The 25320-nt window shown below is 33.6% G+C and overlaps 1 protein-coding gene across 36 annotated transcripts in view; it reads right to left on the bottom strand.

Annotated features, from left to right (window-relative positions):
- LOC106876215 (roundabout homolog 2) overlaps positions 1-25320 on the bottom strand; it is a 1018579-nt gene that overhangs the window by 57492 nt on the left and 935767 nt on the right. For 29 of the 36 annotated variants that reach the window (XM_089352294.1, XM_089352292.1, XM_089352316.1 and 26 more), the window contains 3 exons: positions 24579-24765; positions 21780-22473; positions 20395-20597 (listed from right to left, as the gene is read on the bottom strand). In XM_089352294.1, the coding sequence (XP_089208420.1) occupies positions 20395-20597; positions 21780-22473; positions 24579-24765 (1084 nt within the window). Of the gene's footprint in view, positions 1-19952; positions 20598-21779; positions 22474-24578; positions 24766-25320 lie in introns of those variants that run through there. The other 7 variants (XM_089352320.1, XM_089352305.1, XM_089352301.1 and 4 more) reach the window with 2 other exon arrangements.

Here is a 25320-nt window from a genome sequence, read left to right on the forward strand (position 1 = left end):
ACTATTTTTGCCCCTCCTCCACATCTGGCGTTATTCTGGACAAATATATAAAAACGCTAGGCTCATTATTATATTAGATGTGTGAGTGTAAAAATGACATATTGTTTATAGGTGCTGTTATACCTGTGCAGTTAAGAAATTTGCTTCCCAACTATAAGATCATCAATTTAATCTCAATGTGACATTTTTCGGCAAGTGTCTTCTACTATAGTCTTTGGCCAACCAAAGCCTTGTGAGTGGTTTTGGTAGAAAGCAACTGAAAGAAGACCAACATACAGGGTTGGCCAAAAGTCACCTGACAGTAAATCAAAATTCCATAAATACTTAATATTCAATTTTATTTATTCATTTGGAAAAATGGTGTCACTCAAGAAGGACATCAATTTGAACAATTTTCATGATGTTTCATATTTATTAAATTCATTTAGTTGTTAAACATAAATAAATCTTGGAATTAAATGGTTTTGATTTACTGTCAGGTGACTTTTGGCCAACCCTGTATGTGTGTGAGTATGTATGTTTGTGTGTCTACTCTATGTATGTATGTATATATGTATGTTTGCATGTATGAGTTTGTTTACAACTAGATTGCTTCTATGAAAGTCGAAGGATATGGGTGGGGTTATTGTCAGTTTTCCTGTCAGCAAGTTATCCGTTTCTTTTTCTCTTTTAAAGCTACAAGGAATAAGAAATTCCTTATTTGAAAAACAGGGAATGATTGTTGACAGGAGAGGTATCCAACTGCACAACAATGTCTCAATAATATATTCATCTAACCTATGCAAACATGAAAAAAAACAGACGTAAAAATGGATGAAATGAACAAATACATTTCTTTTATTAAGCAGGTGATGCCTAGCAATATTACATTTGCTTCAGTAGATATTTGTATATCTTCAAAAGCAAGACTGACAGTGACAGTCAATCTTGCCTTTGAAGAGACATACATGTGTATTCAACTAGTTCTTCAATTGGAAAGCATCAACAGTTTAATAATAGAAATATTAACTTTGTACAGAGTGTGTTTATACATTTTGCTTGATCCATGATCAAGAGTTATTATGAATATATCATCATCATTGTCTTGATGTTCTCTTTCCCATGCTTGCATGGGCTGAATGGAGTCTATTGAGGCAGATTTTTCTATAGCCAGATGATCTTTGTCACATTTTTTCCAAGCAAGGAAACATTTCCCTGTGGCCAGACATGTTTTTGCAGTATATTGGAAATGAGAGATACTACTTGTATGTTAGGGACACTCATTTACATTCAAGACAAGGAGACACAAAGATAGACAGACAGACAGACACACAACAAGCTTCTTTTAATTTCTATCAACCAAATCCACTCAAAAGACTTTGGTTATCCTGGGGCTATTGTAGAAAGCATTTGCCTAAGGAGTCACACAGTGGATTTGAACCAGTAACCATGTAGTTGGGCAGCAAGCTTCTCAATCATATACCCATGCTGCCTGCACCTATATATATATATATATATATATATATATATATATATATGTATATATATTGGTTCCAAATTTAAGCTCAAGACCAGTAATTTTGGAGGAGGTGTAAGATGATTTGACCAACCTCAATGCTTGAATGGTACTTATTTCATTGACCCCAAAGGGATGAAAAGCAAAGTTGACCTTGGCGGAATTTGAACACAGAATGTAAAAACAGACAAAATGCTGCTAAGCATTTTGCCCAGCATACTAAAAATTCTGTCAGCTTTCCAGCCTGATGTGTGTATATATATATATATATATATATATATATATATATATATATATATATATACACATATATATATATCTTGAATGGCGGTATGATCATATGGTTAAAGGATTTCATTTGCAATTGTAAGTTCATGAGTTTGATACAGCTGCATGACATCTTGGGCAAATATCTTTGACTACGACACTAGGTCCACTGAAGTCTTGTGAGGGAAACCGAGTTGTGTGGACCCTCTCTCTATATAATAATAATAATAATAATAATAATAATAATAATAATAATGAAGAAGCTTTTCACATACTCTCATGTTGATTTAACCTACAAATTATGTTAATCGTGCAAATTATGTCAATGGTGAAATACTCAACTACTTGCACACTAATTCTCTGTGTCAATGTGTAGGTTGTTCAGTTCATTGACTAACTGGAAAACTGATTATAGAGAACGTTCAAGATTCATCCACCTACTACCATAAAAATATGTGTGTGTGTATATATATATATATATATATATATATATATATATATATATATGTACATACATAAATACATTATATAATATATGTAATATATGTAGATATATACATATATATACATATGTACATTTATGCATATATATATATATATACATACATGTATCCATATGTAGATGTGCATGCATGTGTGTGTGTGTGTGTATGCACACCTAATCATAAAAACACAGACATACACACTCATACACATCCCTTTTGAATTGGAGGCATTTTATCATTATTATTATTATTATTATGAGTTATTAGCTAGATATCTCCATATCACATGAAGAAATATATGTAGCCATGTGATATAATTATTGCCAATAATTCTGCAAATCCATTGAATAATTCTTCTATTTTTACTAATGATCAAAAATGATGGCTTATGGGGTAGTGAGAAGGTTGGTGTGGAGGGGTGTGTGGCATATACATTTTTTTTTCTCTCTCTCTATTGGTTTTACAATAGGAACTGCAATAATAAAAATGACAATAGTAGGGATGATAATAATAACAATAATAATGATGATGATGATGATGATGATGATGATGATGATGATGATGATGATGTTGGGGAGGAGAAGGAAGATACATGAATAAAAATATAAAATAAAAGAGAACCGATAAAAAAAACAAAACAAACAAAATATTCAAATATCCTTTATATTTTGATTTCCTGATGTATGAAATGTAGGGTTAGCAATAGTTTCTCTTCCCCACCTCCCAGTTCTTTTCTGTCACTGCTTCCATAATCTAGATTTTTACAGCATTATGTGAAAATGTCATACATGGTTTTTTGAGGGGAAGTGAGGGGTATGGAATCTATAGAAATCTATTTCACTATTCATCTTTCTGTTGCTTCTAGACCCATTATTCACATTGTATCGTTTCTGTTTTCAATGACAGATAACAGAGCCAGATAAAAATAAGCAACCACCACCACAAGCAGCAGCCCCTTCTATACCAGCATTCCCCCTAAACATCAATACCACCACCATCACTAGCACACCTGATATGTCACTACAACTACCAAACAACATCACCAGTACACCCGACATCCTCATTACCACCAATATCAAAAGCACACCTTTAACATCACCACTGCAACCAGCACCCCAGATGATACAACCACGAGTCAGACAACTTCCACATTGTCATTTCACAATCTACAAATAAGAGAAGATATACCAAACAGTCTTAGATCCTCCTAAAATGGCAAGCTGATCAGAGTTGGAACGTCTCTCAACTTAAATTTGCTTGATCGGGAGAAACTTAGGGCTTAAACCCAACCGTAACAACCATCAAGCTGTGGAGCCAATACGTTTTTGCAGTATCTTTTAGAAATAGCAGCCAACTTTCCCTCAAACCACATTGTAACGGCTTAAAAAAGGACATAGTAATGTAGTCTGGGGTACATGCCTGAAATACTTTTGATGAAGGACTACCTGGATAAAGAACAACAACAACAACACTTAAATGACAGAGCCTCTACATAAGTGTGCTACGATATGGGCTAAAAAAAACTGGGCATTCCCTGGGGGGATTTCAGTATTGCTCAGTACTATTGGAGGAAATGAAATAACAAGAAATCACCTTCAAATCCCAGCCTACCATCTTCAAAACAAGAAGGGGTAATGTTGATTATATTCCATATTAAAAAAAAAATGGAAAGGTCATGTCTGGAATGCCTTTAATCATAGATCTCCTGAATCAATTCAGACCTTGAGGCCAGCTGCAACAATCACAACTAGCACATCTGCCACTCCACCACATTTTCCTCTTCCTGTAAAGTTTGATTTTTTTATCATTACATTTTATTTGGAGGCAGTGAGCTTGGCAGAATTGTTCACATTCTGGGCAAAATGCTTAACAGAATTTCATCTGTCTTTATGTTCTACATTCAAATTCCACTGAGGTCAGCTTTGCCTTTCATTGTTCTAGAGTTGCTGGCCTTGTGCCAAAATTTGAAATCCTTATTATATTTTATTCATTCAAAGTAGACACAGGACTAAACAACTTCCATTGGACTGAAGATAGCAGAAAATGAGCTAATTATTGTTGACCTTGCTGTTTAATCCCAAGCTAATCCTTATTTGGTAAGACCTATGATTAAATTTGTTTGCAGTTATGACATGATCTTTATTCACAGTAGGCTTCATCGCTTGACCCTTTAGCATCTAAACCAGCCATATCCAGTCCAAATATTATACCTGTTTCATGTTCAGACTAACTAGATCTGGCCTCTTACACCTATCCTACAATGTCATTCTAAAAAATAAACAATCACATCATTGAAATATCAAAGCTATGAGATAAAGCATGATTAATTCAAAACAATATGTATGAATAAATAAGCATTACATTTGATAGAGTAATCTAAAGGGTTAATATTGTATTGACTAAGATATAAGATTTTATACTCTAGCTTGTTTATTGAAGGATCTCATACTTTAGGCATAGACAAATGTTTATGAAACTCCGTTTACAATCATGAGGCTTCTAGTTCAATCCCAGTGTGATATTTCAGGAAAGTGTCATTTCCTATAGCTTTGGAGAAATCAGACTTTGTGAATAACATTGCATAGACTGTACTTATAATTCAAAGTCACACAGATCCTGCCTGAGAATCACATCAAATGGCTAAGGATTCTAAGCAATTGTGGATAAAGTCCTGAACTATCTGTTCATGAATTCAAATTCACTTAGATGTTTCATTGTGTATCTGGGTCAGGACACTTTATTAAAATTTACTTTCAGTTCACCTAAGACTTTAGAACAAGCAGTAGATCAACTTGGAATGTCTGAGATAGACTAGCATCCTATCTACTGAGAAGGATATTTATCTTTAATCACAATGTTTCTGGAGTAGAACGTTTTACTCTGTGTTACCTCAGTTCCCCCACACTTTGAAGATAGGAACCAATTCATAAGAGAATATTAAGCGTCAATGACTGACATTCTATCTAGTGGGAAGATTTGTTTCATATCTGCTTAATGTCATGAAACAAAGTCTGTTAAAAGCACCTCTGAGTATAGGTTATATTTGTATTCCTACTTTACAATTTGATATGGATAGGTAGATAAGAAATATATATTTTCACAGGCCAACAGAGGATTCTCTTTTGTGGTAACTCAACCTCCCAGAAATAAAAGTCAAGGCTTAAGGAAAAATGAAATTGCCTAATGTGACACTAAATATACTATAGCTGAAAAACTCTAGAACACAGATTCATTTGATTGGAGGTGATCTGGAATTAAACAAAAACATTGTTTCCTGTTTTCTATAAAATTAACAAAAGAGAAAAATTAAGCTTTAGCTTTAAATCAAAGATGATGGCTTGTAATAATTAAGTAGTCTAATTAAAAAGCCATATTGAAAATTATAAATGATGGCGGTGTTATAAGACTTGCAAGGATACAGAATCATTTAATATATAAGTAAAGTTCAGTTCTTAAAAGATAGCATATTGATATTTGTTGCTGCTACTGCTAAAAGAATGACAGTTCTAGGAAACGCAGAACAAATTTCCTAAATGGCAGCAAGCTCAATCATTAAACCCTTGAAATATACTGGTACCTCTAAGTCAATCACAATGTGATATCTGCTAACACAGCAATTTTTCTAATGGTAAATTTGATATTAATCATACTAATCTTTTTCTTGGTACCTCTCTTAACCCAGATTGCTCATAGTAAAGTGTTCATATTTAAATTAAAATCTCAATCAAAATTTGATTAGAATATGAATAATGAGTTTTCAATCAGTTAACACTAGTCTAATATACACTCATCATCATTGTTTTAATGGCTACTTTTCCATGCTTGAATGAGTCAGACGAAAAATATTAAAGCAGATTTTCTATGACTGGAAGATTTTCTTGTTGCAAACCTTCACTGCTTCAGAGTAAGACTGAAACTGAAACCATGTGATTGTAAAGTGAATGCACACCATTTTACTAAACACCTCCAAAATCTAGTTCCAAGGATAAAGAACAACACTCTTTTCAGGATTTCTGAAACTGGTGGAAGTAAATTATTACCAGACTGGAGACCTGGGTAGAATGCCAGTAACAGAATGGAGTCCACTAAAGATTCCCAATGATCAAGTAGAGGTGTTAAACTGGGTAGCAAGTTGAATCTACAATCTCAAAAATAGAAAGTCTCTCTGATGGGCTTCCACACAGTTTCCTTCAACCCAATTTTATTCTCAAACTTTTGGTCTATCTGAGGCTATGGTAGAAGATGTCTTAAGTGCTATGCAGTGAAATTGAATCTGAATCAGTGTAGTTGAGAAACACATTTCTCAACTACACAGCCATACATGTGACTTGAACATATTAAATATTGATGAAGCTTTTAGGTGAACTACTAGTTAAAGGATAGTCATAAAAGGGTTAACCTGGCTATTTCATTTTCCAAGTTCTGTGATAATCTGAAATGGCTTTCTATCAGTCACTGACTCAATGATAGAAAGAATCAATGTTGCTGTTGAGTTCCAGCAAAAGCAGAACTTGATTAAAGAGTGTTCTGACCATGACCTTCCAATTTAAATTCTTTTTTTAATATTTTCTTCAGATAAGTGGTGAGCTGGCAGAATCATTATCATGCCAGGCAAAATGCTTTAGTGGCATTTTGTCCATCTTTACGTTCTGAGTTTGAATTCCACTGACTTTACCTTTCATCCTTTCAGAGTCAATAAAATAAGTACCAGTTGAGCACTGGGGTCAGTGTAATCGATTTTCCCTCTTCCCCAAAACTGCTGGCCTTGTGTCAGATTTGAAACCAATATTTTCATTAAATGGAGTGCATCTAAATTTACACTACTAGATGTTGCTTTCCCACCCACCCCAAAGATCCTAGGGCATGATTTGAGGAATATTTGGTTGAATGCTATTTCTAGTAGGTCATGTATGTAACAATAAAAGGGTTCTCTTGCTGATGATTTGAGAAAGGATGTATCATCGTGATTGTTTAGCTCTAGATCAGCTCTGATTAAGGCAAAAAAATGACCATTATGTTTTTTTTCTTTTTATCAAAGATAGTGTAATGAGGGCAACATTATCTAATGCAACCTTCTTTTAATTTCAAGATGATAAAGGTGTGATTTGGCTGTTTTTTCTAACAGGTCAAACAATCAGAGAGAACCTTCTTTCATTTAAGAAAGAACCTATTCTTTGATTAAGTAGTTTCAGTAGAGGTAGCTCTACTACTACTGCTATCTCCAACATATTTCAGTTTGATTTTATTCACTGTGAATGAATGTCTTATGCAAAAATAAATTACCAATGGTGATATCAGAAAAAAAGAAATATTTATTAAAAGTGTTTCTTTGATGGCTGTAGATTCAATATGTTATTGTTCTCTTACAAAATATTTTCTCTTGACTCAGCAGATTTTTTTTACTACCCTCCTTTTCTCTGCTTTATTTTTTCCTGTCTAAATCCAACCTTCCACTTCCAGTTTCTATTGACATGTTACAGCATTTAAAACATGTCAGCATGCGCTGAGCTGAAAATTATGGATGACAGGGCTAGCAAATATGCTGAAGGCTCTTCTTGCATAGCATATTTTGATTAAAGAGAGTGTTTTCTACAAATCTACATTAGAATAGTTGGTCTTTTAACTGTGCCAAGCATCAAAGGTGTAAAATGTTTCAAAGTTCTTTCCAATAATTAGGGTTGATGGCAAATTCAGTTAAGTTGAAAGAATGGCAAAAGGAACCATCAAGATCATGTGACAGATTCAGCTGAACAATAGATAAACCATTTTCACACAAAGGAAAATGGAAATATATAGTTTAAGACTTAAGATTCTTCAACAGATATTTTTTCAGTTTCTGCAGATGCAAGACATGCATAAACATTTGGTAGAATTACGTTAAAAATAAGCCTGTTATTTAGTAAATACTTGGCTAATTTTTATATTCTTTCATGGGTTTCAGTCACTGGATTGAGGCCATACTGGAACACCATCTTAAAGGATTGAGTTAATTATCTCAACCCCAGTAGTTAGTCTGGGATTCATTTCAGGGATCTCTATTCATTAAAGTGTATATTTTTTATAGATATTTGGCAGAAGTAACAGAGCGTCTCAAGGGCTGAGAGTTTCATGTGTTAGCACTTAACAAACTAATGCACGAAACTCTTGGCCCTTGAGTCACTCGGTTACTTCTGCCAAATATTATTATTATTGCTATTATTATTATTATTATTATTATTATTATTATCATTATATATACATACATACATACATACACACACACACACACACACACACACTTGTGCTTTGAGTTCTATTTTTCCTGTCTGCATTGGCAAACCTATTTATTGAAGTTTTCCTGACTTAGGTCTCATATCTATATGTGTGTGTGTGTGTGTGTGAGAGAGAGAGAGAGAAAGAGTGTGTGTGTGTGGCTGCTGCACAGGGTCCATCAATCAGCTTTCAAATCACAAGGTCAGTCTGAGGTTATATTGATTTGAAAGAGATTTAGCTGTTATTTTCAGCAGGCTGAGTGATCAATCAGAGGCTCTCTCATAAGACTGAACATTTTATTTTATTTTCTTTCTATTCAACATCTGATCTTCTAAATATATTATCCTACCTTTAAACACGATGATAGAAATGTAATGTGAAGCTACATCTCCAGTTACCTTTCTATTGAAAAATATAAAGAATTAATTAATAGGGCTACAGCCAAATACTTAGTTTAAACATTGCAATCTAAGTGGTAAGGGTGTTGGTAGAGGAAGAAGGAAGAAGGGACGTTAATTTTACTTGTCTCATTTTATAAAGCTGAAGTGTTTTCTGTTTATTTTTGCAGAAGCATATTCTTATTCCTCATGATTAATATTACAAACTAAATTCATCATTAAAATAGTTCTTTCTTGATTGAAGATATGTCACACTGACATTATACTGGAGGTATACAAGGCCAAATAATTTAATAAAAGAGATATATCGTTCCATTGGTACGTAGTTTTGATTGAGTAACTAAACTCCATTTTGCATGTTTCGGAAACAATTTGGTAATGAATAAGTTTCTCATTAATGTCCTAAAAATACAGAAGTTGTCTATGACTTGTTTATGTTGGTGTTAATGAAATTAGTATCAATAGTATACTGGGTTTAAGTGCTGAATACATTGCCAGAAGAGAAAGTCTTGTTTAAGAATTACAGAGCAATTAAGAATAAGTACTAGATCTTTAGGGAGTGCTACCTACAATATACTAGTGAAGGTTGAGATATGTGAGCTCATATATTGTTACTTATAGTATACTAGTGAAGGTTAGGATGAGTGAGCTCATATAATTGTTACAATATATTAATGAAGGTCTTAGTGGTTAGGATGTGTGAGCTCATGATCATAAAGTTGTGAGTTTAATCCTTTAGCATTCAGATTACTTTGTCATATATAATTATTCTTTCGTATTGTTTTGAATTAATCATGTATTATCTTGTAGCTTTGAGATTTTGACAAAGTGATTGTATAATTTTTAGAAAGAATGATATTGTAAGGTTAGCATTAGAAGCCAGATCTGGCTACTATGAACATAAAACAAGTAGAATATTTGGGCTGGATATGGCTGATTTGAATGCTAAAGGGTTGATCTTTGGAACAGGCAGCTTGTTGATTAAGGTACCTCATTTCACACTGCTCCAGTCTGTGTACTTAAAGACGTGAACCTGGCTGCTAGAGTAACTGTCTCATTCTCCAGTAGTTACATCGTCAATGTTCCTGCTGGGTCAATGGTAGTAGGTTGAAAAGATGTCTATGTCTGCACAAGTATCTAAAGCAAATAACAAAATCGTGGTACAAGCTATCAGGTCATACTTACTTGCAAGTAACAGATAAGTACTAGCAAGCTGCCCATAGAGGAAATTTATGTCAATAGCTTAGAGCCATGAAATTGTATCTTATGTATAAATATACCACCAGAAAGATGAAAGGCAAAGTTGTGGGATCAGTGGGATTTGAACTTAGCAAGGAAAGGAAAAAGGCTGATGTTTAATGTTCTTTTAATTCTGTCAACCCACTGCTACTTTCTTGAAAAGTAGGGATAATGGTGGCCCATTGGAGAAATGAGCCCAGTGAGTTGGAGTGGTTGCTGCAGCAAGTGTCATTGACCATTCTCTGCAGCAATGCCATTGAATCATTACTGTGTGGTGGAGATGAGCACCCAACTTGTTCTGGGATATGTGGCCCATCACACTCCCTCTCTCTTTCTTCTGCTGCTTTACCCCTCCATCTTTTTTCCTTTTTTGTTTCTGTTCCTCTCTTATCTCTCTTCTTTCTTGTTTCTTTGTAACTAAAACTTGATAAAAGTCAGAAGCTTAGACAGCTGCTTCTATATTGACATGCCTAGCCACAGGCATATCTCCAGTGTGGATAAGTTTGCTTTGTAACTACTTAAGAGACATGTTGAATGAAGAAGGCAGATCAGACTTGATGACAGAGGCTAGAGTGAAATGTACATAGAAGAAATTCCAGGAACTTAGTGACATGCTAATGAAGAGGGTAATGTCACTAAAAATGCATGTGTGAAAAGTGCTTTGTTATAGGAGAGAGAGGTGGATGAATGTGGTGCAGTAGTAAAGGTTGAAAAGAATTGAAACAAGGATAATTCAGAGAGGAAGTCAAACAATGAATTGTAGAGAATGATGAGAACAAGGCCAGATCATGTTGAGGAAGGTCGAAAGATTTCTGTCACTCTTCTCCACTCTGGAGAGCAGTGGTAGAAATCAATGTGGAAGTAGAGGAAGGAGTGAACCAAGAAAAATATGGCTAAAGTTGATGAAGGAGCTAATGAGGGCAAGGGCTTAGTGAGAGGGCATTAAGAAGATATGGAAAAATGGAGAAGACTGCCTTGGAACCCAGCAAGGTTAACCCCCTGTTTTAGCTAGGAAAATAGTCATAAAATCCATGTGATTGTTGTATTTACACACACACACATATATAGAGAGAGTGTAGAAAGTCAGTATGTTTCCAATATAACTAACTGCAAATATTGTGGAACTTTTCACATGGAATCATTGACATCCTAGCATTAGAAATGGAGGGGTGCCGAAACAATTGTAACTAAAGATAAAAATGTACTCAAATTCATTCTTTATCTGTTGCACACCCATACAAACACATAGACATACATATTTGCATATTCACACACACACACACACACACACATGCTTACATACATATATTTTACAAATTTACATTCCTTTTTATGCATGCATAACTAAATGGGTGGTTTATTTGATGGAAAAACTGTTTTTACAATTAAATGCCCTCTACTGCTCACGACACTGTTGTGAAATTAATGTTGAACCCTCATTTTTGTTCAGTCAAGCAAACTGGACTCTGCAGAATTCTTTCTTTTCTTAGGAGCACATCACAATTGCTACTTTAAGATTTGAATTAATGGCCATATAGTTAACAATGTAGCATTTTAATGTCATAACCATTATGCCAAAATTAATGTTTTTCCAGTTTAGTTCAAAGAATCCTTTTGGTGAGAGAGAAATAGCTTTGATATTTAGTTTGAACAAATGTATGTTGATGTCTAAGAAAAATTCAAGAAAAATACACACACACACACACACACATATATATATATATAGCTATGTATACGTATATAGTGAAAGTGCATGGCTCAGTGGTTAGAGCATCTGGCTCATAATCATGAAGTAGTGAGTTCGGTTCCCAGACCAGGCTGAGTGTTATATTCTTGAGCAAGACACTTTACTTCACACTGCTCAAGTTCACTCTGCCTAGAAATGAGTTGTGACATCACTGGTGCCAACCTGTATCAGGATTTGCCTTTCCCTTGGATAACATTGGTGGCATGGAGAAGGCAGACTGGTATGCATGGGCAACTGCTGGTCTTCTATAAACAACCTTGCCTGGATGTGTGCCTCAGAGGAACTTCTTGGTGCAATCCCATGACTGAAAGGAGTCTTTACTCTTTTTGTATATACACATGCATGCACTAAGCTATGTATATGTATGTTTTTTCTTGATCTTAATGACCTCCCCTTCCTCTTATTTTTTTCTTATTTACACTCTACATCAATAGTTTTCAACCGTTTTTTTTTTAATCTTTGGAACACTTTGATTACTGTTTTATCCTGGTGGACCCCCCCCCCCCCCCCCATAGTCATTTAAAACCTAGTATTATAGATAATTCTTTCAAAATTCCTATTTTCTTTATCACATGTTCACTTGTATAGGTTTGCAATAGCACCCTCTAAGAGATCATGTTTCAGTGTCTGTGAACATGTTAAACATTAGAATAGGAAACCAAATTGTTTCATGCAAAATTTTTTCACAGACCCTTAAATACTACTGTGGATCCCCAATTTACTATCTTGCTTACATGAACCCCATAAAATTCTGTATGGACCACCAAGGGTAGTCTATACTGTTTCTCTTCATTAATCCTCTAGAAATGTCACCAACTTCTCTCACCTCTTCCACACTATCACACCAAATACCACTGTTTTCCCCTTCATCCTCTCTATTTTCCCCTCTCACTCTAATCTATCTTCTGCAGTCATTGTCTCTCCTATTCAGTCTATTGCTCACACTATCCAAAATGAATGTAGAGCAGTGAGAACCTTCTTTTGTCTTGCAGTATACAAAGAAGCCTCGTTAGAGTTGGTTCCACTATAAAATGCACCCAGTGATCTTTATAAAGTGGTGGCATTTGAGCGAAGACTTTGCAAGTAACTTTCTGAGGACATGACTACTCTCTAGTGCTTGTGCCATGATAAAATGCATCCAGTTAAGCCTGTGAAGGGGTTAGTGACAAGAAATGAATCCAACTGCAAAAAGCATGCCAAAAGAAAATGAGCAAGAAGAGGTTCTCTACCCATACTTAGGAAACTAGTAACTTTGAAGAACTGACTCAAACCATGACAATCTGTCCAACCCATATCAGAAAGTGAATGTATCATGATGATGTTGATGATGATGTTGATGCCAATGTTCTTGTTGATTTTCTCCACCCTTTGACTGTTTCTCTCCAACCAACATTTGTTTCCTCTAAACTCTTCCTTATATTTTACTATTCATCACTGATAAATTTTTGTTTCAACTTTCACCACTTCTAATCTATTTTTCCCACACTTTTAGTAAATATTTAACCCATCCCCGTCTCTCTCAGATGTAGGGTTCTTCGAGAATTGTTAAAATACTCTTCCCCATAGCAAAATAATTTATTCCATTTTATGAGCATTTTTTACTATTTGCCGACACAGACTATCATTTGCTTCCATGGATTCTTGTGTTTCAATTGATTAGTTGTTAAAGACAGCAATAAAAATAAATATTGGTAATATATTGATTCAATTCTATTTTGTTTCTCTACTCCCTGAAGTAAGAAAACAATAAAAATAGGAACCATTAACAGTGGCATCAATCCTAGTAATTACTTGTTTCTCTCCTCCTTGAAGTGAGAAATCAATAAAAAAAATACCAGTAATATAGTGAGTGCAACACTACTGATTGATTGTTTGTTCCTCTACTTCATGAATAAGAAATCAATAAAAAGAAATCAGTATTATACTAGGATCAATCTTATTGATTTACATGTTCCTACACTTTCTGAAGCAAGAGATTACCATTCAATGAAGTGAGTTAAATAGAATTTTTACACCTCTTCTATGAATGGAGTTAAACTTAGTCTAAATATATGCTGTAACTTTCTTGTGGATTTTATTGTTTGAAAGCATTAAAAAGAGAAATACATATGCAAGCAAAAAACAAATGAAATTACAATTTTCTGCTTGCATCAACTGTGATGTTTATTTTAAAAACTTTTTTTTTTACATGTGCATGGAGATTTTTATCACGATGTTTGTCCCAAGCTAACACTACCAAAAAACTGGATACATTCAACAAAGTGTAGAATCTTAGTTTCTGTATTTTATAATAATACACACAGGGGCCATTAATGCTGTGTTCTTGAATAGACAATGAAATGTAAAATCCCAGCAGCTCATAAACTGAATAAAGATAAGTTTCTTGGCATTTATGAAACAAAACATAAGCATATCTCATTATTTTTTAAAATAAAACTTAGGTTTTTCTATAAAGTATTCTTTTACTAATCTGTTTTATTCTTACTTCAGTAAGATGGCGTAATAAACCTCTAAGATTTAGTTTTGAGTTACCATCACATAACACCATGATGCCTCATTCGTTAACCCTCTCAGACTTGGGTCCGTGTCTAACTTTACCCTCCACCTAGGTTCCTTAGGAAAAAAAAAAAGTAATTGCATGTACAGCTTAAGAGTAATGACTGTAGGCAAACTAATGGAAGAATCACATAAAAATTCAGGAGAATAACAATAGACCTATCTCTCAACTGTCGTATTTGTTCACCTGAATTGCTACTTTCCTCATCACTTTTACCATATTGATTGTTCGAATCATTCTTATTACTGGTGTAAGTGTAAACTCTTCATCTGAAGAATAAATATCATCAATAATTTCCTCAACAGTAAAGAGTCTAGGCCTTGCTCATTTACACCACAAAGTGCTGGGCTCATCATACATTCCTTTCATGCCCCAATTTTTTTTTGATTAAAAAAACAACAGCTATGGAGGACACCATTAACAATGGGTCATAAATGCGCTTGATTACAAAGCTGCAACATGATCAGTTGTCTAATTTTAGTATTCTATCTTCTTTTTCTATGCATGCTGTTCATTATTCCTTCAGTGGGAATTTGGCAGAGATGACATTTAAGCTATTTCTGCTACAGCAGGAACATGGTGTGACAGGGTTAATAATGGCACAAGCTTATGTGTTTTGTGGGGAGAAGTATGGTCAGTTAAACTGATATCAATTCAAATAATAAAAATTTTAATTTAAGCCATTACAAATTTTAGAAATTTAAACCAATGTGAATCAATAATAAAAAGTTTTTGACTAATATTTTATTTCATTGATTCAAGAAGTTAAGATTAGCAGAACTGAACTTAGAGAGTAAAGGCCCATAAGTAAATACCTTATGGTATTTTGTCCTCTATTCTGCTAACTCAGCTAATGCAAAAGTCCTTTCCTTATAATAAGTAAAATGCTTTTGCAGTCAGAAGTTAAGGCAGATTCTCCTATTTTGACATATCTGGGCATTAGCATGGCTGTGTGGATAAGTTTGCTTCACAATTACATAGTTTTAAGTTAATACTATCCTAGGCAACTGTCTGTTATAGTAACATTGAATTGACTAAAGCCTTAGGAATGAAAATTGTGGGGGGTTTTGTTGGCAAGGTTTTCCTTGTTCTTTGATTACAGACTTAATCTGTTGTCCTTTATAACACAACTACCAGCCTTTGGCTGTTCACTAAGTTGCAAGCATCCAGGTTAGGTCTGTGGTTTGAGAATAACTTCCTTGCTTCCTCTTATCAGCTATGGAATACTTGAAAGATATCATTAGCATTTCCTACCCTCCTCTGATATAAAAAATAATTGTTAAAAATTCACAAGTTTAGTAGTTTGTTCTGAGTTCAAAAATACAATGTCATTTTGCCTTTCATATCTTTAAGAATAGACAAAAATATAGAGCAGAGTAAAATACCAAGAAAAATATTCCACTTCTCCACTGAAAATTGGTTGTGTCAGGTGAAAATGATGTATGACTATTAGCATTGTTGCAGTGCCAAACATTGGACTTTTAAATTAATTTGCTTCATTCTTGGCAAATAAATTGTGTTTATTTCAACTTAAAATACCTTTTTCAATAAATGTGCCCATGATATTTTTAGGGCCTCTGAGATTGCTGGGAGGAAGAAAGGTAGTTATTCTAAGATTGGAGACCTGATCTGAATGAATGAACTCTGCTAAAAGTACTCAAAGGTAGTGTTAAACTGGGTGAATATAAAAACAGTTATTTCTTTCTTTTCCTTTTTTTACTAGAATATGAAGACAATGTGAGTGAGAGGTGTCAGCTGTCATCACTAATTAATCTAGTTAAAGAAAGCTTATTACTGTTTTCTTCTCTTCTGGAACACAAATGCTCCAAATTTGGAAGAGACAGATAGGTGGCAGCAACAAGAAATAGCAAATAATTATACTGTAAATTTGGCACACCAGAGTAAGGAAATCACAGAATTAATATTACTTAACAATTTATGCAGAACGCTATTTCCTAAATCATTATAAGAATATTAATGAAATAAGAATTATTAATATATAAAGAGAGGGCATTATAAAAGTTGATAGGGGACAGATGAGACAAGACTTTACTTCAGAATATATGAAACATGAAGGGAATTTCCCTAACATTTCCACTTAGATAACATTTCCACTTAATTAAAATTATGTGAAAATTTTCACAAAATAATATCTTAAAAGTGAAGCTGAAATAAACTAACCAAACAAGAGAGACTCTATGTGATTGTTCGACCTGCTAGAAATAGCAACCAAATCTTCCTTTATTTACACCCTGTTGCCATAGAAAAAGAAAGGGAACATTATATAATATAATTCTGATACAATATCTAAAAAGAAATGGTAAGGACAAAAAGGATAAAACTGTTTAAAGCCATTATTATTCATAGAAAAGCTATCACCATCAATTTTACATCCATTTTTCCATGTTTGATAAGATAAGCAGTAAATCAATTGTTTCAGTCCTGTATTAACATGATGTTCCCCCTCCAGAAACACTACTCAGTATTGCACAATATGTTGCTCACATATAGTTAGAAACCCTGTGATTGTGAGAGTTCTAACCTTGAGAAGGTTGTTTTTAAAGTGAACTGGACACTATAGAAACCACTTGACATGTTCATTTCAATCTGATACCAAAGTCATTAAAAACAGATTGTATAACACTACAGGATATAGATTGGTACCGGTACAGGCCAAGATGGTTAAAACCTATAGAACATGTCTGTGAAAACATTGTAAGCAAAGACAAGACATTAGGATTTGAAAAACACTACTTGCTAAGAATGATAAAGCACTAACCATTGTTAATATACTAAAGTCTAAAAATAGTGAAAACATTGTTGGCTAAAGTTGTTAAGATGGTATAGGCTAAAATAGTTAAAACATTATAGGATAAGAATGTTAATACACCACTGGCTAGGATAATTAATATGCTATAAACTAAGGTAGTTGAAACAAAATAGGCCAGGATAGTTAGTTACACTACTTAAAGAGAAACTGATAGCCTCCCTAGTTTCTTTGACAGTGTTAAATAGATAAAATATTCAAAACTTTAGAAGGGACATTTTCATTTAAATATAATCTAGTTGCAGAAACATACATATACTATTGTAATATTAATTTCCTTTTTTATTATATTAGTCTATATCAATCTGTTTAACTGAAGATAATTTATAATGAATTTATAAATAAAGCAAGACAGGGTTAGCTAAAGAAGACATTACACTAAAGAGGTCTTAAAATGGTAAAAGTTCTCACATCTGGTATCTATTTTTTGAGTGGGTTGGAGAGCTAAACCAGTCAAATAAGAGGCTGATAGGGGACAGATGTGACTGACATAGAACTCTACTTCAGAGTGGAATGTAACATGATGTGAACAATGTTAGCTAAAGATAAGAAACATTTTCCACTTAATCAGATCAGTGTGATTATTTCCAAAATGCTAATTAGATATCACAAAGCTAAAAGTCCTTGCAACATCTGATGTTTATTTTTTGAGCTGGTTGAAGAGCTTTGTTCTCTTTATGATATGGAAGCTTTTTATGTCGGGTGGTGGTGGTAGTGGAGTGCTTACTAAATCTTCATCTCAAAGTGTTGATCTGCATCAATAAAAATCAGTTTAGTTAGTTTAGGTGCAATGATGAAGACAGAACCTAAACATGTTGGACCTTTCATCAGCTATGGATTGAAAAGTGTGTCAAAAAGTTGTAAATAAGTAATAAGGTTAGTAGTCTTGTCTAGAAAGACAATTAATTGAACAACTGTAATTGATTTGAGCTTACAACATGTGAGATTGTAAGCCAATAGCTTATCCACTCATTCACTTAATCTCTACGTGAGGCTATATATAAGTAAAATGAACGCAGAAACAAAATTAGGAGTGGGATGCATTCAGTTTAGAGATTCAGCAATGAAATTAATTAATCAATTAGACTGAACAGATATCTACGTGAAAGCTATTGTTAAAATTAAGAAATAAAGTTTGTGAAGTTAAGGCAAACCTTACATACTCGTATAGTGTATGTCAGTGCATAAGTATATGAGCTTAATGTACATAATTAGTTCAGATTCCATATTTTTATTGAAAACAAAAAAAAGGAAAAAGGATATCGAAAAAATTAAAAGAAAAATAAGATGAAAAGATGACAAATCGAGAAGTAAAGTGAAGGAATGTAACAGAAGATGATAATAGTGTGGTATTCTGTGTGAAAGCATATTAATATTTATAAAGCTGTGTTGTTGCCATGGAATTTCAAATACTTAATTCTGGGAATTGTCTTCAAAGAAGTAAGTAGTAAATAAAAGTAAAAAAAAAAAAGACAATAGAAATAAACAAATAAATAAACTACAAAAATAAAACAGCACTAAAACTAACAAGAGAAAACAAAATGAAAATATGTAATAACTCACTGAAAAAAAAATGTAATAACTCATTGAAAAATGTAATAACTCACCGATATATAAATATATGTATGTATGTATATATGTATATATGAAAAAAAAAAAATAAGAGAGAGAAACAGCAGTGGTGTATTGATTTTATCATAAATTATTTCTCAGCTGAAATTCTGGAGTGAGTGAAGAAATATTTTATAACAGAACTTTGTATTTCATCCTTTTTAAGATCTTACAGTCCTCCCCAGAGTATATCTGTTCACTTGGATTCTTAGATTTCACACACATGATGGGAGGGGGGGAGTGTGTGAGTTAGGAGTTAAATGGCATAGTGTTGTGTTCTTTTTTTTTTAATAAATTCTTTTTTTTTCCTTTTTGGTGTATGTATGTGTGTGTACTTGTGCTTTCTGTTGTTTTTTTTTTTAATTGTTTTTGATTTGCTTTGATTCTTGGCTATTTTTCTTTTCCAATTTTCATTTGAAAGAGTTGGCAACAATTTTCAATGTTTCATGTAGGTTATAATTAAAAGAATAATAAAAGTTAAAAAATAAAATTCGAAATAATAATACTAATGATAATATGTGAAATGTAGCTGTTGTTAGTTTCTAGTGCAGTCAAACATGCAAGGGATGAAAATGATGGAAGCAAAGGAGAAATAGTAAGCAGTGGTAAAGTAGAAATATATATATATATATATATATATATATATATATATATATATGGAGAGAGAGAGAGAGAGAGAGAGAGAGAGAGAGAGAGAGAGTATGAGTGAGTGATACACTTCTGTTAGATCGATATCAAAAGAACTTTTGCTTGCAATTTTGAGAATACATTTGCGACTAAATATGGACATATAAGAACAGCTCTAATGCTAAGTCTGGAACTGACAACCACTTTCAAGAATATCAGAAATTAATTGCTTTACATGGCAGACTTTATATGCTGAGCTGTGTTACTGGTGTTTATGACATCATAACTTTGAACAAATGACAAAGTCATCATACATGATGTGAACCTATCATATTTCATATGATTGATAATGATTTCCACTGGTGAGAGAAGGGTAGGGGCAGGGCAGGTAGATTTTGTTTGTTTTCTTTGGCTTTCTTTAACGTTTGTCTTTTAATTTCATTCTCCTTTTTGTTTTGTTCTTTTTTTAGAATAATTTTGAAGTAATTTCAATTTTAAATAATGTGGGGTGAAGGGGTGGTAGGGAAAAAGTCACATGATCAGCTGAGTTAATGCTAGCTGAAAACCTATTTCAAGTTTTATATGTCCTTAGTTAGTTCATAATATATCCCAAATTTTACCAAATAAAATGCCTTTCAAAACAATTTGTCTTTGCTTCTTTTTATTTATTTATATTTCTTTAATAAATGCAATGCCTCATTCCAAGTAGTAAGACTGTTGATGATGTGAGTGAAAAAAAGAGCAAGCATTTTTGAGGGTTTAGATGGGTATTTTATGGGTAGAAAAGAAAAGAGGGCTAATCCAGGTGTGTTATTGTTTCAGGAGGTAAAAGCAGTATAAGGGAAAGATAGGTTATCAGTCTGAATGTCTGGAACAGTCACGGAAATACCTGTCACATTTCCAAAGCCATCATTTTGAACCTCAGTACTGCTATCTCCCCCATCAGTAAGGGGGGATCCAAAATCGAGATGGACATCGTCCAAATCAGACTCACCGGCATAATCTGGGATCTCAGATACCGGCGAGTCTGGATTCTGAGAAAAGCCTTCAAAGTCAATATTCAGATGTGGACCACTAGCCGTCACCTCCAGTCTGTAAGAAGAAGATAAGAGACAATGGGAATTATACCTGATAACATCAGTATCTAGACTTCAGTTATCAGAATTTCAAATAAAATGTGACAAGATGAAAAAAAAGATTAATAGAACAACACATACTGAAGCTAATAAACAAAAATAAAAGCAATACTACTATTACTACTTCTACAACTGCTACTACTACTACTAAAATGAAATTACTAAAAACAGTACATTTACTAATACTGTTCTAGCAATTTCTACTATTAGTACTACAATACTTACCATAGTTCATATAGGAGGTTTACTTTCCTTCTGTGAAACATTTTCAAAATTGAGTCTTCATCAGTTTAGCTTACCTTTTAGTCTGTAAAATCATTCTCTTCCCACTCAGGGATTTTCATAGAACTACCTTAATCTATTCTCATCATTCACTCTATCTGTCATTCATTTACATATCTTCTCATTTACATCTCACCTCCAGTTTTCTCTCTCACTCTCTCTCTCTCTAAATAACTTGTTCTGTAAATCAAGCAGAAAGTACTTTAGAAACCAACAAGTGGAGCAGCTTGCTCATTGGTGTAGAAGAAGAGACAGGCAAATATAAAGTAAGAACTAATTTGACCGACTGTGTAACATTTACAGAGTTTGCCATTAAGTATTTAATGAGAAAAAGATAAATGATAAAACAAAAAAGGAGAAAAAAAAGGTCTTTTAACAATAGTTGTTAACACAAAATGGTTCACACCATTGTCTTTATCACGACTCATTGTTATTTTATTTTCTTCTTTCCCTCTTCATGCACATTATAAACTTTATTTCATAGAAAGGCTTCATGGAAAGAGTTTTATTAGCTGCATTAAGTGCTTTATAAACTACAGTAGAGAAGTACATAGGGAGGAAAAAAATTCTTATCAATGACGTCATTTTTTAGACTTTAAATAATTTTTCAGTTAGTATTTCTAAATGATAAAATAAGATTAATGAGAATGCTAAGATGGTATCAGGTTTAAAAAAAAAAAAAGAGAAATGTAGGTAATATATATAGTCTATTTCCTCTATTCATGTTTTCTAATATAGTGAAGAGGAATAATTTGAAAGGAAAAATAACATCACAATTGCCTGGAAATCAAAAACATCTGATTCAAATACAATTGATATCACAAACAGAATAAATCAAGGCAACAAGAAAACTTACCTTGCTGGATAGAGAGGTGATTGCATACGTTCATTTGCCAAACTTGGTAAAGAAGATTGGCATGCTCTGTCCATGTGGGGTCCATCAGCCAAATCCATCATATTTGAAGAGTGCATCCTGATCGGAGGTGTAGGACCACGCTCGGGATCACTGCTAATATAACGGTAATCTCCTTCGCCTTCTGAAGGTAGGCGATAACCTTTGAGAGACGGACCATAAATGCTTTGTTCACAGTCACTATGACAGCATCGTGGGGCATGACCCATGCAATTGTGCTGCATACAATTGACTGTACGAGGAGAGTATGTTCTCATGTCACCACAGGGAGACTGAGTTCGTAGTTGGTTAAGTGTTTTCGCAGAACATGGATGATTCTCCCGAATTTTAGCGTATTTATTTTGCTCGGAATCTGAATAAGGGTTGTTTCTTCCATACAGACCTCCTTGACTGTACTGAATGGGACACGAACATGCCGAGATTTTGGAGACGGGTGATATAGGGCCCCCGCCATTCATAGTCTGGATGTTGCGATGGAGTGTGCCCATTGGTGAATCCGGCGATATCATTTCACAAGGAGGAGGATGCTCAGGGGGAGGTGGCAGTAATTCTGCCCAGTTTACTAATGGCTGTTTTCCAATATTACCACAAGTTTTATATAGACGTCTACCTCTTTTAATTGGCATACCAGTTTCATCTGAAATAAAGTTTAAAAAAAAAAAAAAAATCATCGAATCACTATATAGGAATTCTCATGCAAGAACAAACATTTGTAAAACAAAATTGGAAATAATATAATGGTATATAAATAGGCTGAAAAACAGTGAAATAACAAAAAAATTATACAACATAGGTGCAGGTGTAGCTGTGTGGTAAGAAACTTGCTTCCAAACCACATAGTTCTGGGTTCAGTCCCACTGTGTAGCACCTCAGGCAAGTGTTTTTTACTATAGCCTCAGGTCAACAAAGCCTTGTTGGTTGATTTGGCTTATGGAAATTGAAAGAAGCCTGTCATATATATATATGTGTGTGTGTGTGTGTGTGTGTGTGTGTTTGTTTGTTCTGCACCACCATTTGACAACCAGTGCTGGTGTGTTTAAGTCCCTGTAGTTTCGCAGTTCAGCAAAAGAGACCGGTGAATAAGTATCAGGCTTTAAAAAAAAAGTACTGGGGTTGATTTGCTTGACTGAAATTCTTCAAGGCAGTGCCCCAGCATGGCCACAGTCTAATAATTGAAACAAGTAAAAAATAAAAAAGATAAATATAAGAAAAATATATAATGGAAATAGTACAAAAATTATGTTTGATTATTTTCTCAATCCTAAAGATAACAAATGTAGGGAAAAACTAGGGTAGGGTCAATAGCCAGAGCAAGTGGAGAAAATTGATGTATGTTATTAAAAGAATAGTATGAAATATCCTACATGAAGTAAGATGTTAAGATGTAGGAAAAGTTTTGTTATGGCATATCTAAAACATTCTTAAGTTTAGGACATTCTTAAATTTATGGTGTTTAAGAACTTGGGAATCAATCACAAAATCTTTTCATCAATATCTTGACAATGAAAGTGATGATCTTTGACTAACTTGTTCAAGTCATAAAATAATGACTTAATAGAACTAAATTTCTCTTTTTTATCTTTCTTATGGGCAACCTGCAGCACACAGTCATCTTTATCTAACGTCTGTTTTCCATGCTGGCATGGGTTGGATGGTTTGACAGGAGTTTGACAGCTGGAGAGCTGCCCAGGCTCCATGTCTGTTTCGGCATGGTTTCTATGGCTGGATGCCCTTCTTAATGCCAATCACTTTACAGAGTGTACTTGGTGTTTTTATGCAGCACTGGCATGTGTGCTTTTATGTGAAACTGGTAACGTTATGTGAAACTGGTAACGTTATGTGAAACTGGTAACGTTATGTGAAACTGGTAACATGCCCACAAGATTAGGAATGCTCAGCTAAGGCAGAATGCAGGGGACATGCCTGTATGCAAGTATGACCACATATTTACTTAGCTTGAAGTGTCTTTACAGGTTTTTTTTGTATGGTAATATCAAAAGTTTTAGTAAAATTTTGCAACATAGTCTTAAGACCTGACTTTGTTAATTTGAATAATTGTTTTCTTTTTCTTCCACATTTAGTCATGATTTTTGTCAATCAAATTGTAATTTTTTCACTGCACTATAGAGTATTTCTGTCCTACATACACTGCTTAATGATTTATTGTTTTGAGTAATATGTTTTATGATGAGCAATATCTCATAAATCAAAGTCAATAAATAAATCAATACAGGATTGCCTACATCTGATTTATAGTCCTAATAACGAAATTTAAATTCTATTTCTTTTAGTGTTGGATTAATTGTGATTGAACTATAAATGTTTGTTTATATTTTTTTAAACAGTGTTTCATGCAGATTAAAAACAAAAAATCTTTACTTTATTCTATGTTTCAGCAGTATCACATACTAAATAATTTAGTTTCAGATTCTGGCACAAAGCCAGAAATTTTGGAGGAGGGGTAAATTGATTACATTGACCCCCAGTGTTCAACTGGTACTTATTTTATTGACCTCAAGAAGATGAAAGGCAAAGTTGGCCTCAGTGAAATTTGAACTCAGACCATAAAAATGAATGAAATGTCATTAAGCATTTTGCCTAGTGTGCTAATGATTCTGCCAGCTTGCTGCCTTACACATAAAAAGTAATTTTGGCTTAATGACAATAACTACATTCTCATATCTCATTTTTTTCTGTAATAAAACAGTTCTTGACATTTTAAGTTTTAGCGAATTGACTAACCTGCTGTATAACTTCCGCTGTCACTACCAGGACTGGCTATCTCGTGATCCATAAGGATGTCTGTATTTGGTCTACTATTATCAGTGTCACTACTTCCCATGTCTGGTTTCAAGCAACTATCACTTGATCCACTCCCACCATGATGACCATATCCTTGATTGATTGGTCGAAATGCACTCTGGGAACCCTACAGATCAAAATAGAAAGGATAAAACTGATAATTTTCAATCAGAGACAGAAAAAATATAAACAATTCAAAACACATTGTGAATTACAATGAATAATATTCAATGTTAGTTATTTGATAGTTTTCATTCTTTTGTAAGGGTTGAATCATAAACTCAGATTTTACTCCATCTATTGTTTATATTTTGAGTAAGGCATCTAGCTTTGCTAAGTCCAATTTGCTAGACAAAATAAAAGCCAGAGGCACCATTTCTAGTTCAGTTGAATCATAAGAATAGAAAGGTCAGCCAGCTGTAAAAAAAACAATTATTCAAAGAAACCGAAAAAAAAAAAGACAAGGATAAATAAATGTAAAGCAATAAAATATAAACGTATTAATAAAAACTAACATAGTCTGTGATAATATTAATATCCTGTGAATAAATGTTTTACATATGATTTAAAATAGGAGCTGGAATTTGAATGCAGAGCAAAACCAAATACTGCAGGACATGCTGACACTAACAATTCACTGCCTATAAATTGCTTTCTTCAGTTTAACATGGAAACAATAGAC

This window comes from Octopus bimaculoides, chromosome 5 (genome assembly GCF_046866305.1).
Source record: "Octopus bimaculoides isolate indiv1 chromosome 5, ASM4686630v1, whole genome shotgun sequence".
Classification (NCBI taxonomy): domain Eukaryota; kingdom Metazoa; phylum Mollusca; class Cephalopoda; order Octopoda; family Octopodidae; genus Octopus; species Octopus bimaculoides.